At 39.9% G+C, this 15,571-nt stretch overlaps 1 protein-coding gene and 1 long non-coding RNA gene across 6 annotated transcripts in view; one reads left to right on the top strand and one right to left on the bottom strand.

Annotated features, from left to right (window-relative positions):
• Nucleotides 1–12,717, top strand: part of Ankrd42 (ankyrin repeat domain 42) — a 45,779-nt gene extending 33,062 nt beyond the window's left edge. For 3 of the 5 annotated variants that reach the window (XM_036191328.1, XM_036191334.1, XM_036191323.1), the window contains 3 exons: nt 5,255–5,381; nt 8,540–8,684; nt 12,306–12,717. In XM_036191328.1, the coding sequence (XP_036047221.1) occupies nt 5,255–5,381; nt 8,540–8,684; nt 12,306–12,392 (359 nt within the window). In that variant the 3' untranslated portion in view covers nt 12,393–12,717. The remainder of the gene's footprint in view (nt 1–5,254; nt 5,382–8,539; nt 8,685–12,305) is intronic. The other 2 variants (XM_036191347.1, XM_036191340.1) reach the window with 1 other exon arrangement.
• A 1,984-nt stretch (nt 12,718–14,701) lies between these two features.
• On the bottom strand, nt 14,702–15,012 carry LOC118569508. The gene is made up of 2 exons (XR_004943078.1): nt 14,862–15,012; nt 14,702–14,819 (listed from the first exon to the last, which is right to left on the bottom strand). It is a non-coding gene; the product is annotated as an uncharacterized LOC118569508 (long non-coding RNA).
• Nucleotides 15,013–15,571: the final 559 nt, after the last annotated feature.

Below are 15,571 nucleotides of genomic sequence, written 5' to 3'. Positions count from 1 at the left end.
TCTGGACTGTATAGTGAGCTTAAAGTAAGCACGGGAAGTAACATAAAAGTAACATAGAAAGACTTTAACTTCCTCCTGCCCCAGCACACACACAAAAGCATCTCAATAATTGCCAAAGTTTGTTGGGAATGATATTTTTGTAAAGATTTATTATTTTAATTATGGGGATTTTGCATATATGTATGTCTGTGCACCACATGTCCAGAAGGAGGCATCAGATCCTCTGGAGCTGCAATTACAGATGGCTGTTAGGCACCATTTGGTACTGGGAATCAAACCTGTGTCTTCGCTGCAAGAGTAAGAACTACTTTTAGCCCCTGAGCCATCTCTCCATCACAAGTAATTATTGCATTTTTGAATTATAATATAATTACACCATTTCTCACTTTCCTCCCTCTAAACCTCCTCATATACCCCTTCCTTCTCTCCTTCAAATTCATGGCAGATTCTTTTTTTCACTAATTGTTATTGCATATATTCTCAGTCCAGTAATTTTTAAAGAGAATCATTGCAACAAGTTTTACTGATAGTCCATGTGCCATACAGTTGTTGTTATTAGGGAAAAATGGATCAATTCAAAGGTACTTCTATTTGGTGATAGTAGTCATAGGGAGGGATAATAAATAATTGATAAGAAAATAGGAGCCTAAAGAAAATGGTGTAGGTAACTGTTAGGACATTTCAGAAGAGACCTGAATGATGAGAATGAACTGTATGGAGATCTTAGGAGAAAATTCTACACGGAGCATGTGTAAAGGCTGAGAGGAATCACTAAGGAGAAGTTAACAGAGAAAGTTGGAGAGGAAAGTGGGGGCACAGTAGGAATCATAAAGGGCTTAATAAGAATTTAGCTTTAGCTCTTCTTCTAAGCCATTGGAAGAGTTTAGGGCAGAGATGATGTCATTTGAGTTATGTTTAAAGACTGTCATTCTAACTACTGGGGATGTAACAGACTGGAGGGCAAGGAGAGTATACCAGTTCAGGTGGGTTGTTAATTAGGAGAGGAGAGAACATACTCATTTGTCAATATGGATGGTTTCTAACTTAAAAATTTGTGAGGGATAACTCAGTTAAAATTGTGCAAGATATAGTATTATCTGTATAGTTTCCTGGGCCCTATAAGTCTGTAATGGAGGCCCATGACTACCAGAGACACATTCTTGTTTTGTTTCAGCCTCTTTGTACTAGAGATTTTCATTCCATCAGAGCTTGCATTAGTACTATGCATTTCCCTTTAATATATTTTACACACACACACACACACACACACACACACACACACACACACACACACACACTTTGGTACGTTAACCAGATAGCAGTAGTAAAGCCATACAGTATCTAGAAGTTGATTGTGGAGAAAGCAAGCCAGGATCCGTTGGGTTCTGCTTGTTTGCGTATTTAGATTTCAGAAGGTAGAAAGGCCATTTGCTCTCACAGAGCAGGAATGGAAGTGGGAAAGTCAGTTAGGAGAATGTGGTCTTAATTTGGAGAGAGTTGGTGATAGCTTGGATCAGAATGGAGATGGTGAGATTTGGAGGTGCTTTTAAAAGCTAGGTGTGAGGAGTTTGAAGATGAAGGCAAGAAAGGATGACTCTTAGTTACTTCATTTACCTAGGTGAATGGTAATGAGTTTTAAAGGATTATTCACTCAGGAGAGAGTAGAAAGGAAACCTTTGTAAAAGTGGGATTTGTGCTTTGCCTTTAATGACTAGGGTTTAGACAGGTGAAATGTTTGAGGAAGGCGTGCCATTTACCCAACATGTGTGGATCTGTTCTGTGTTTGTAACCTTGGCTAAGGACTATGGTAATATACCAGATACAGTTCCTCATTTTTAGAAAATATTCTGAACTCAACATAGTACTACAAGATATTTCTGAAACCGTGCCTTCTCAGTTATTTCTCTTTTATCATCCAACAGGTACTTACTGAATATTGTTTATGTGTCAGGCAGTGTTTAAGCACTAGAGTTACATTGGTAAACATGTAAATCATTTCTCCATGCTTTTGAACTGATTTTTTTTTTTGTGTGTGTGTGTGTGGTTTTTTGATACAGGGTTTCTCTGTGTAAAAAACGCCTTTCCTGGAACTCACTCTGTAGCCCAGGCTGGCCTTGAACTCACAGAGATCCACCTGCCTCTGCCTCCGAGTGCTGGGATTAAAGGTGTGTGCTACCACCGCCTGGCTTTGAACTGATTTTTAATAACCATGGAAGTGTTTATCATTTTCTTTCAAAAATATTTTTTTTCTGTTTTAAATTGTGTTGGTGTGTGTGTGTGTGTGTGTGTGTGTGTGTGTGTGTGTCTGTCTGTCTGTTTGTCTGTCTGTGCATATGAGTACAGGTGTCTTTGGACGCCTTCAAAGGAGGAGCTGCAGGTTGTGAGTCACTAAATCTGGGTGCTGGGATCCAAACTTGAATCCTCTGGAAGAGCAGCAGCAAGTGCTCCTAACAGCTGAGAGAATGTATTAATTACTTTTCTGTTGCTAAATACCATGACTGTGGTGATTTTTGTAATCTAAGCAATAAAGTTTGCCTGAAGATCAGAGGACAGAGCTAGCCACAGAGTTAGCCATAGAGGTCAGGCAGTGGTGGCACACCTTTAATTCCAGCACTTGGGATCACACACCTTTAATCCCAGCACTAGAAAGGTTGAAACAGGAAGTGATATGCTGAGCAGAGAAAGGAATATAAGCTGTGAAGAGACAGGAACTGTCAGGCTTTCACCCCTGTATTTGGCTCTGTGTTTCCTATTTAATAAGACTGTTTAGAAATTTGTCTACAAGAGAGCAAGCTCAATGTGATGGGAGGCTTTCAGCTCTCAGCCCAACCCCACTGACTTTTTCCAGCAAAGCTGCACCTCTAAATTTCTTCAAACAATCAACTAGTGACCTTGTGTTCAAATACCACAGCCTACTGGGGACATTGTTATTCAAACCATGACAGCCATGTTAATTGGTTTGTGTTTAAAGACTTTCATTCTAACTATTTGAGGATATAATAGACTGGAGGATGAGAAAGGTTATAACATTTCTAGCCCCTCAATTATTGTCATGATGACCACTTGGAGGACAATCTGATTCCATTTAATGATGCCTTAATGTGCTCAGGCTGTTGTAGTTAAACACTAGAGACTGGGAAAGTTAAACAACAGAAATTTATTTCTTACAATTAGGGACTGGAAGTTCTAGATCAAAGTCTAACATGACTGTTTTATAGAGAAGAGTCTGCTTTTGACTTTGATATAACCACGTACTCAAAATGGAAGAGTGAGGAGCATTTGGGGCAGAACATGGATGGGAATGTAAGCCATTTTAAGTGTTTTCCTCTAATGATACTCATCTCAGAAGAACTGTACCCTTGCTGTTACGGTATTTAACCCCAATCACCTTCTAAAACCCTCTCTCCTCATAACATTACCTTGGACTATAGAGCTTTAATGTGGATTTTGAGAGAGATTCATGCAGTCCATAACAAATGGATAACCACCAAAACATTCTAAATTAGTATAAGTTAGACTGCTCCTCCCACTCCCAGAATACATGTTGACACAAATAGATACCCAGAAGCCAATGGGGCTGTGGTTTCTATTGGTGTTATGCATTAACAATTTTTTTGAATTAAACAAAAGTCTGGTAATTAGAGAACATTTTGTTTCTGTGGCATTTCTGCTGATGTTTCAGCTACTGGCATCTTAACTCTTCTGCCAGAATTTGACTCTACAATGTTGAAAGGTTTATATTTCTGTAGAACTTTACAGTTTACAAAACTTCCATTGATGACAGTAAGTGTATGGGAATGATTATATCTGTGTTCTTTCTTAAGAAACACTGATAGAGTATCATATTATTTGATTTATAAAGCACCCTAGGTTTAGAGATGCTAAGTTGCTTGTCCAAAGTCACCCAGCAAGTGGACATAGGCTTTCAGACTTCTTTATATAATGCCCTTGTCACCGCATCTGGAAGGGAGTATTTCCATGCCATGTAACCTTGATGTTTCTTCTGTGATTGGTCAGGGAGCTGTGATTTATTCTAGTGAATGAGAAGGATGGTTTCAGTGCCTCTCTGTGTGGTGAGGAAAGCTAGAAGAAAGTGTTTGAGTTGAGGCTAATCTAAGCACAAGCAGCTATGTAGTGAGTGGACAGTAGGTCTTAGGCAATGGATTCAGACATCAGAGCATCACCACTTTTTAGCTCTGTTGCTATCAGAACCTTAGTTTCCTCATCTATGAAAATCAGCAATGTTGATATTGCTACCCTGACAGAATTGTTATAAGACTTCATTTCATACTCTAAAGAATAAGAACTGCCTAGCTTATGGCAGAGGCTCAGAAAATGTCAGTTCTCCTTCCCTTTGATCTTTGGAGGGTGCTTTTAGTTATTCTTGTTGGAATATGTAGTTGTGCTTAAACTATATTTTCTAAGAAAATTTTGAAATTCATGTCTAGATTTATTTCCTCTAAAAATATTTAAAAGCTCCCAGTACAGTCTTAGACTTATTTTCTAGGTACATGGGAGATCCTTCCATTTTGAGTTCAATCAAGGGAGAACCTGAAGGTGCTGGCATCAGTTCTCACTAATTTTCTAACATGCAGTAGATAATACTTGGGCTAGTACTTTCTTCCATCTTGCTTTTTTTTTTTTTTTTGGTGGAGCTGAGGATCGAATCCAGGGCCTTGTGCTTGCTAGCAAGTGCTCTACCACTGAGCTAAATCCCCAACCCTACTTACATCTTAAAACATTGCTAAACTTCTTTAAGCCATCATGCCTATAATATGAGTATCATAATTATTTGATACATGTTCCAATAACAGATAAAGAATCCTCTAACTAGGCATTTCCTTGCTCGCATTACTGATATTTATCCCTCTGCATATATACCACACTTCTATCAAGTCCTTCCATAAACAGCAGACATGGTTTTATTAAAGAAGCAAATGGGGCTGAAGAGATGGCTCAGTGCTTAAGAATACTTTTGGCTCTTCAAGAGGACCTGGGTTTTGTTCCTAGCACCCATATGGAGGTTCTCAACCATCTGTTCTCCAGTTCCAGGAGATCCAAAGCCCTCTTCTGACATCCACAGGTAACAGGCATGAATGTAGTCCACAGACATACATGTAGGTAAAGCACATAAAATAAATATTTTTAAAAAGGCTGTTGCAAAGAAAAAGAAGGAAAAATGTTGAGAGGGATCACCGTCCTGTAAGCATATGTGCTGTTGTCTAAATTAGGTTCCTATTCAACTGTCTTTCAGTGAGAGCCCACAAGAAAATCGTGGAATTAAGACAACTTCTGGAAATCGCTGAGAGTAACTTCAAACACTTGGGTGGAATAACAGAGGAGGATCTACAGCAGAGGAAAGAACAGCTGGAGGCTGAGAAGTAGGGTCCTTAAAGCCAGTGCTTTGTATTTCAGTACCTATGAATCCCACGTGGGGCTTTCTTACTGGAAACGTGTTCTTTCATTCTCCAGAGTCAGGTTCCATTCTTTCCCCGCTGAGTTCTTTAAGACCTTTTTAAAGTTGTGGAATAATAGACTTAACAAAAGCTACCATATCAGCAGTTTTAAGTGTGTAGTTCAGTAGTGTTAAACATACTCATGTCATTGTGATTCCAGTCTTCCAAACTACTTTCATTTTGTAAAATTGGCATTATTTATGGAGTTCTTGAGACCACAGCTATTTTAAATTCTTCAGCCAACATAGGTGACATTGTCTGTAAACATTCTCATTAGGCTGAACTTCCCAATCAAAAAATTATGAAAGCCATTTCTTTGTTCACTAAATTGTAGGCTCAACATGCTCTCCTCACCATTCAGTTATAGAGACAGAAACTCTGGTTCAAGTCATAGCATCTTTTATCTGGATAATTTCTTCATAGGTGTCTCAACTCACTGACTTCTGCTGTTTGCCCATACTTCTTACCCTGTAGTTTGTTCTTAACACAACGTCCAGAAAAATCACAGGAAAGCTCAAATGAGATCATGTTGCAATGTCAAGGCCTCTCCTGGCTTCCTGTTTTACTCATAAAAGCCAGTCTTTGCCCTGACTGAGAGGCTGTATTGTTCTGGTTCTCTTTATCACTAATCTACATGACTATCTTTTTTAAACTATTCCAGTCATGCTAGCCTGTGGCTTTCTTGTATTTGCTTCTTAGGGCTTGTTTCCCACTGTCTGGAATGATCCTTCCACAGTGTCTAAACACTTCTCTCTCAGTCCTTTCAGTACGTTGCTCACATCTCTTTTTAGTAAAGCCTTGCTAGCCACTGCATATGATGTTGCCCTTTCTGTTGCTGTGATAAAACACTCCCTAGAACCAATCTGGAGGATGAAAGGGTTTATTTGTTTATTTTGTTTATTTCCAGATGTGCTTTTGTGACATTGACAAAAAACCCTGGTCAGTTTGGCACAAATATGTAATTATTAAACCAACCTTTCTTGTTTATCCCTAAGGTCTCATGTTAATATTATAATATAAAACATAGTATAACTTTTAAAAGTCCTAAAATCTTTTAAAAATTAAAACACTTTAAGAGTTAAAAGGTTTTTTTCCTTCTTCTTGGCATGGTGGCACACAGTGCTTGGGAGGCAGAAGCAGGTAGAGCTCTGTGATTTGAGGTCAGCCTAGTCTATGTAGTGAGTTCCATGACAGCCAGGACTAAAGAGATTGATCCTGGTTTTAAAACAAAACAAAACATAAATTGTCACTTAAAAAAAAAATGACAGGGTCTTATTATGTAGCTTTGGTGGTCTGGAATTCACTATATAGTCCACAGAAATTTGCTTGCCTCTACCTCCTGCATGCTGGGATTAAAGGTGTGTGCCACATGCCTGGAACCTGGGAGAGTCTTAAGTGTTACCAAGTTCAGCTAGCTTAAGATGCCACCTTGACCCACGACTGGACCACAGCCTCCGTGTGCTGACCCTGAGGAAATACTTGCCAGAACGTTTCACCTCAGTAATTCTGACCTCTGGTTAATCACGGCTGCTTCCTCAGCCTCCGCTAACCCGTGTTAATTAGGCCAGCAAACCCAGTTCCCTCCAGTAGTGCTGGGCTCTTGTTAGTCACAGCTGACTCTTCAGCCCTAGCTGACAGCATCACTGTTGCAGTGAAGCACAGGCCGGCTTCCATAGATCTTAGCTCAGATGGATCACAGGAATGGCCCTGATAAGAGTCTCTGCTTCTTCCAGAAACAGCTCAGCCTGCATCTCACACCATTCTTACTTCCAAGCTCCTACAAAAGTTCATTAAGCTTTTACTGCTTAGAGCCCAAAGTTCTGAAAGCTTCCACAGTACTTCCCAGAACAACATGGCCAGGTCTGTCACCGTGTTGTGGGTCCAAGGCTCTGAACCAACCCAAGCAGACACAGGTTCCAAAAAGCAAGATTTATTGCAGGGTAGTACTACAGAAACTAATTGGTCAGAGACCACAGTACAGACTCGGGAGCTGACTTTGTCCCCAAATGTTCATTTCAGCAAATATTTAAGCGCAAACCCCACAAACATCTGTGCCAAGTTACAGTTACATTTTTCCACCAATCAAGATTCAAAGATTGGGGGCTTTCCCTATGTGTTCCATCACTGTTAAATGACATATAATGTAAGCTTTTCAATCTAACCAATCAGATTCATTTGTTCCTTATGTTGTTAGGAACAGCCATAATGTTTCTAGAAAACTAAAGATGCATAACAGACTATTTCTATGTTTAAGGAGGAGGTGGGTCGCTATTAGAAGGTCCCCAGCTCCCCTAGGGCTTGGGGATGTGAATTTTGTTTCACCCTACAAGTAAAATGGAGTCTGAAATCAAAATCGCAGTACTTAGGACAAGATGTGTTTGCCTGTTCCTAACAACATCGATAGCCCACTCTGGTACCAGCTTCTGTCCTAGTTTGCTTTTTTGTGGCTGTGATGAAACATTGACCGAAACCAACGTGGGGGGAGGAAAGTGTTTATCCTTCCAAGGCACACTGTTAAAGGGATGACAGGGCAGGAACTCAAGGCAAGAACCTGGAGGCAGGAACTGAAGCTGCTTACTGACTGGCTCTTCATAGCTTGCTCAGCCTGTTTTCTTATACCCTAAGGGTCACCTGTTCAGGTGAGCTTGGCTGGGCCTTCCTACATCATTCATTTTAATCAAGAAAATGTCCCACAGGCATGCCCCTGGGCAGTCTGATGGAAGGAATTTCTCAGTTGGGGCCCCTCTTCCCACATGACTCTAGCTTATGTCAAGTTGACAAAAACTAACTAGCACAGAAGTGTTAATCACCTGCTCCACATTTTCTATTACTGTTTCCTGCTTTATTTTTCTCTCTCTTAGTACTTGTTACCTTCCTGCACACCATGTATTTTGCTTATTTATTTCTTGGTCACTACTCATTCCTAGTACTTAAATCACTGCTGATTCATATAAGACCCTAAATACAGTTGACAAATAAATGATTTTATTTGCTTTAAACTCAAAGTATAGATGCTTTCCATACAAATTAACAAAAATAGTTGTTAGGTAAATCGTGATTAACTGAGAAAACATTTTTGCTAGGACCATTAAAGAGCTGCAGGGCCAGCTGGCCTATGAACGACTCCGCAGAGAAAAGTTGGAGAGTCAACTGGACGAATACCGAGCAGAGGTGGATCACCTCAAGGAAACGCTGGAGAAAATTCAGGTCCCCAGTGTCGTGGCTATGGTTGGTGTTCTTAATACATTTATTTTTCTTGATAAATGTTATATAGAAGAGGCTAAGATTTTTAGCTTTGAGTTGGGGCAGAATTTGAATCCTGTCTATAATCTTTTTTGATGTGGGTAAGCTTTTGGCCTATTTGAACTTGTGTTGTAAATTAGAGCTAACTATACTTTCTAGAACTGACATCAAGATTGTGAATTTGACACTCTGCCACTGTGAGTATTGTTTTTTACTGTCTGGAGCTGTATTTTGAGTTTCAAATACATAACTTTTGTTATGAAAAAAAAAAAAGCCAAAATCAAAAGGGCAAGAATTTAAATAGTGATTCAGTTTAAAAAGAAATTAAATAGTGGTTCCATCCAGTGTCAATTTTTCTAGTAGAAGAAACAGCTTCCCCACAAAATCCCATATCAGCAACACCTGCACAAACAAGAAGCATGGAATGAGGAATAGAAAAATAGTTTCTCTTTCAGCAAGGACCTTAGAGCCATACTTGTATGTATGTGTCTTCCTTCCTCCCCGCCCCCTTATAATTTTCTTAAGATAAGGTCTTATGATACCCCAGACCTAACATGCACTAGGTAGCCCAGGCTGGTCTGATCTTATCTTCACTTCTGTACAAAGACTAACTTGTACTTTAGTATAATGCTTTCACTAGGGCTCCCTTCCTTTGTTTGGATGATAGCTGATTATTTCCATCTGAAATTCCTAGCAGTGTCTAATTTAAAACTGTCTAAAACCAAGCTGGGTGGTGGTGGCGCAAGCCTTTAGTCCCAGCACTCGGGAGGCAGAGCCAGGCGGATCTCTGTGAGTTTGAGGCCAGCCTGGGCTACCAAGTGAGTTCCAGGAAAGGCACAAAGCTACACAGAGAAACCCTGTCTTGAAAAACCAAAAAAAAAAAAAAAAAAAAAAAAAAAAAAAGCCCAAACAACAACAACAACAAAACAAAAACAAAAAAACCAAAACCTGTCTAAAACCAAACTTAACATCAAGACCAGAGTTTCACCCCCAGGTCTATTTTCTTAATTGCCTATTTTTCTTCTTTCTTTTCTTTTCCTTCCTTCCTTCCTTCCTCCCTCCCTCCCTTCCTCTTTCTTCCTTTCTTTTGACCAGGGTCTCTCTATGTAGCCATGGCTGGCCCTTGCCTCCCAGGTGCTGGGATAAAGGTGTAGACCACTACGCTTGGCCAGTTTTGGACTCCTGAGGCTTTCCTTACCTTTCTTTGTCTACATCCATAAACTGTGGCTCATCAGCATAGTCTACTTTTTGCTGCTGCCCTAATACATGAACTCTTAGCACAGAATTTAGTATCTAGTCTTTCCTACCCAAATACATTTGAGTAAACAGTCAGCTTGGTTTCCTGTCATTTTTTTTTTTTTTTGTTCTGAAAATCTGAACGAAGTGGATTCCTCAATATGGATTCTGACAACTTACTTCTCAGCCCTATACTTGTCACTTCTTATGTAGGTGAGCCTTTTCAAACTTAGCACATACTTTCCCAACTTAGTACATAACTTTCCTGCATCAAGCCTTTGTTGTTCTGTCTCAAGGTGGCAGTGGAACCCTATCAAATCTGCCCCATAAAAGCCCCTAGGAGTCATCTGTTACTCTGTCCCAAGGCTCCTAACCACAGATACTCTTCCCATTAAGCACTCCATACTGCTTTGAGGGTGTCTCACTTTTTTAGCGAGGTTGACCACTTTACCCACAGTACTGAAATTTAAGTTTCATGAGATCATACTTGGAGATCTCAGGCATCATCAATAATAGGTATTATGATTTAATTATATATCAGGCTTAATGTCAAGCCTTTTTTGCTTAGCATGCTAATTGAGAAACCTAGTGCCAGATAAAATAGTTTGTAAAGCTACAACAGTTTGTTAGTTAGCTGTGATTTAATATGCCTAGCTCCACATCCAAGTGTGCTTTTTACATCACTGTTACTGCCATTATAAGCTATTCACTCTCATTTTCTGATTGTACTTGTGGAAAATTCTGACAAATTTTGTCTTTAAGAACTCAGATGATTCCAAGTTAAGTTTCAGGAACAGAGCAGAGGGAAGGGTATGGAAACACGGTTTTGTTTTTCCAGGTTGTATTGGATAGTAGCAGCTTCCATGTTCACATGCTAGTGTTCAAGAGCTAACTCTTGAACACATTAGCAATGGCATGAGCAGGCATACGTTCGGAAGTAACACTAGCCATGAGCTCTTCCCAAGGACATGTGCCAGAAAGGCTGTTTTAGGAACACCTGTGTTCACAGCTGTCTTGCCTAAATAAGGCATTTTCTTTTTAAAATTCATTTAAAAATTTTTGTGCAGTGTATTTTGGTCATATTCCTCCCCACCCCCTACGCTTTCCAGACCGCCCATTCCACCTCATATAAACCAAACAAATTTCAAGCATACATACATACAGACAGACAGACAGACAGACAGACACACAAACACACATACACACACACACCATCCAAACCAAAAAAATAAGACAAAACCAAACCATGGAGCCTATTTAGTGTTGGCGAACCATTCATGAGCACGTAGCCTGCCCCAGGCTCACTGGCAGGCACAGCCTTTTTTACTAGAATTATTCAGCAATGACAACATCCAGTGACCATGTGTTGTGCTCTTGTTTCCGCCTTTGCTCCTCCTATAGCACTTGTTGATTCTTGTGTGTTAGGTCATATGAATACCAAGATGATGAGAGAGTTTCAGGAACAGTGCAGAATGGGCTGTAGAATATTTTAAGGTGTGTTACTTTTGTTTATGTTGCATCTGGAAGTTGTGTTACTTTGCCTTTCTAACATACCTGATAGTCTAATAAAGAACTGGCCAATAGCAAGGCAGGAGAAAGGATAGGGGGGGCTAGCAGTCAGAGAGAAGATATAGAGGGAGAAATCTGGGAGGAGAGAAGGAAAAAGATGGAGGAGTGAAAGAAGGAAGGATCCAGAAGGAGGAGGACTCCAGGGGGGCCACCCAGCCACCCAGAAAGCCACAGAGTAAGAGTAAGATTTACAGAATTAAGAGAACAAGAAAAGCCTAGAGTAGTGGGATAATTTAAGGAAAGCTGACAAGAAACTAAGACAAGCTAAGGCTGGGCATTCATAATTAAGAATAAGCCTGCATGTGTGATTTATTTGGGAGCTGGGTGGCGGGCCCCCAAAAGAGACAAAAACATAAAACAACAGTGGACAAAGTGGAAAATGAAAAAAGTTGGAAAGGAATACTATACAAACAAAAACTCAGGAATGGAGAAGTCAAGAAGTATAAATTCTGGCCATGTAGGGCTCCATAAGGATTCCAAATGAAGTCATTTTACTGCATTCTGCATTGTAGATATGCAGGCAATGTAGTCAAGATTGAAGCAGAAGTGACAAGTTGTTCCTTTTGGGGTCTATAGTAAGCAGAGATGGCACTGAAAGACTTTCCAAGGTGTCTCCCAGTCTTATGATCCAGCACAACACGAAGCACTAGTCCTTTAGATCTGGGGATATGGTTATACAAATTCCTAAAGGAAATCTAATCAGAGCGGAAAATCCTTAGCATGGCTTGTTTTTCCTTTTTGGATGCTATTGAAGAATGTTAACATGAGGCTTTATTTGACTCTCTTTTTCTTTGTTCATAGGAAGAGGACTCATCTGAGTCTACCAAAGAGAAGCATCGAGTGAAAAAAAAAGTGTCTCCTGGGGGCATGCTTGTGAGAAGGTACTAATCAGGGTAATAAGGTTAAATAAACAATTGATTTTTCCCTTCACTTTAAACATGATATAAATGTAAACCAATAGAAATCCTTCATTTCTGGAGGTGAAAATGTCTATCAAAGGGATTTTAAAAATCCCATGGACTCAGGATACTTTTTATACACATATACATGCAAGCCAACATTTATGACTAATAATTTTCCAAGTATTCACATAAACTGTGAAATATAAGCTGGTACAATCTAATAGTCAAAGGAAATCCAATTCTAGATAATAAACATTATTAAAATGACACTATGGCTTCATAATAAAGTTGTATTTCTTTTCTTTCTCTGAGGTTTGTTTGTGTTTTTGGTTTTGTTTTTTTTTTTTTTTTTTTTTTTTTTTTTTTTAAGACAGGTTTCTCTGTGTAACAGCCCTGGCTGTACTGGAACTCGCTTTGTAGCCCAGGCTGGCCTCAAGCTCAGAGAGATCCACTTGCCTCTGCCTTTTAAGTGCTGGGATTAAAGGCGTGCCACCACCAAGCCCAGCTAAAGTTGTATTTCTTTTACTGTCTAGAAAGTGGTATTTACTATTACTAATGTGCATATAGTTTTAAGAGTTTTGTTCTTTGTCAGGTATTACAGTGCATACCTCTAAATCCAGCATTTAGGAGACTGGGGAGGGAGTATTATGAATTTGTGGCAGCTGGCCTCCACAGTGACTGTCTCAAGATGACATGCATGTATGCTCCTAAACACATTCATCCACCTTGACAAAACATTTTATTTATTCAAATGACTTAACTTTTACAAAGTATCTAAGACTTGGAAGAAAATTTTTTTAAAAAGTAGTAAGTTTTTACACAGAACAGCTTTACAACAATTACTAAATGTCATTCACTCAAAAGCTTTACATGAGTGAAAAATCTACTCTTAAAAAAAAAAAACAACCAAAACCATGCTATACTTTTGCTAAGAATGCCCCCTTAGATAATCTGGTTCAGAATTCCATCTTTGCTCTCTGCTGCAAGCTTTATGGGAATAGTTAAGAGGCAGACTCAGCAGGATGAAAGTACATGGCTTGTTTTTCCCTTTCCCCCTTAATCCCTTGAATTTAGAAACTTTGATTTTTGTTGACCAAAAAGCGGCTGTGGTTCTGATTTAGTTTCTGAACATTTCCATTCTATTCCTCTTTCTTATTATGGTGAGCCAGCAAGATATGTGGTGGCTATTTTAACCTGGTATCATTAGGAGAACCTGATTGCTGAGATCAGATCAGGCTCATCAAGACTGTAAGCAAGTGTTAAAAATGGCTTGGCTGGGATGGGGTGGAGAGCAGTTGGAAAGTGCTTGCCTAGCATGCATGAACTCTAGGTTCAATATCCAACACAACATAAAATTGGGCATGGTAGCACATGCTTATAAGTCTAGCACTTGGGAGGTTCAAGGTCATTCTTGGTTAGCGCATTTGAGGCCAGCCTGGACTACATGAGATCCTCTTTCAAATAAAGAGACACCAAGGTACCTTTTATCTCCTATATAGTTTGTACCTTAAAATTTGGCAGGATTATTTTGAATTAAACTTGTTTTATTCTTTTTTTATTTTTATTTTTTGAGCTGAGGATCGAACCCAGCTCAATCCCCAACCCTTGTTTTATTCTTAAAAAGCTTTTGCCAAGGCATTATGAAATCTTGTGAAATGCTAAGCACTTTGAACCTGGATAGGAACTAAGATGTAAGAAAACTACAGAGAGGCTGGAGAGATGACTCAATGTATAAAGTACCTGAAGCACCCGAACTTGCATCCACAGCACCAGTGTAAAACCTGGGCATACAGCCTGTGTCTGTAATCCCAACACTGGGGGCAGGGACAGATGGTGCCGAGCTTTGACAGTTTAGCAGAAATGGTAAGCCCCAAGCTTGGGGGTGAAAGGGGAAGGGGGAGAGTGTGAGAGAAGGGAGAAAGAGTGGAGGAGGGGAGAGGGAGAGGGAAAGGGGGCCGGAAAGGGGAGGGAGGAGGGGGAGACAGAGAGAGATCCAGAATGAATGAGGAAGATCCCCACTGGTGATATCTGGCTTCCACATGCATACACATATACTAACACACCTGTATACACACATATCCCCCAAAACAACAACAAAAAAAAACAACCCCAAAACAAAAACCAAGAAAAATGTAGAAGACTGGATAACAACAAAAGGAAAAGAATATAAATTTGAGTTTCTTTTTTTTGGGTCCAGGAAGTTCCAATCCCCAACTCTCTTTGAGATGGTTTTGGGCGCGTGCGCGCACGCACACACACACACACACACACACACACACACACACACACACGATGTTTGCTGAATTTAAATTTATTGACAGTCTGTTTCATACAATGAATCTGAGATGGGTTACTGTGAAATAGTTTTGAGAGGTGAGAGTAAGTGCTGGGAATACAGTGGGCAATAGAACACCTCATCAGCCAGCATAGGGGAATACAGTGGGCAGTAGAACACCTCATCAGCCAGCATAGGGGAATACAGTGGGCAGTAGAAAACTCATCAGCCAGCATGCATTAAGTAAGTTTTAGGCTCAATCCCTGGCAGCAGCAAACAAAACTGTTGTGGAATATTCCTTTACACCGTGTGAAGATGTGCCACTGTGACTGGTTTAATAAAGAGCTGAATAGAGGAGGATAGGCAGGACTTCTGGGGAGAGAGAGGGCAGAGTGGAGTTACCAGCCAGATGATGAGGAAGTAGGATGGGCAAGTACAGAAGAAAGGTAACTGAGCCGTAAAAGAGCATAGATAGCTGGGCGGTGGTGGTGCATGCCTTTAATCCCAGCATTCCAGAGGCAGAGCCAGGTGGATCTCTGTGAGTTCGAGGCCAGCCTGGTCTAAAGAGCAAGATCTAGGACAGGCAACAAAACAACACAGAGAAACTCTGTCTCGAAAAGAGAAAAAAAAAAGCATAGATGAAAAGATATTGGTTATTTTAAGTTATCAGACCTAGTTAGGAATAAGCCTAAGCTAAGGCCGAGCTTTCATTAATTAATAATAAGTATCTGTGTCATTTTTTTGCGAGCTGGTGGCTCAAAGAAAAATCTGTCTATACGAAACAAAACACAAAAACCCACCCCTCAAACTGCTGTACATATGAAAAATTTAAAAGATACACATAATAATCAGAGTACCTCTATAGATTTCATATTAAGTATAACACATTT

This window comes from Onychomys torridus, chromosome 1 (assembly GCF_903995425.1).
Source record: "Onychomys torridus chromosome 1, mOncTor1.1, whole genome shotgun sequence".
Lineage (NCBI taxonomy): Eukaryota > Metazoa > Chordata > Mammalia > Rodentia > Cricetidae > Onychomys > Onychomys torridus.
The sequence above is the reverse complement of the archived record's forward strand: the minus strand, read 5'-3'. Positions and strand labels throughout refer to the sequence as shown.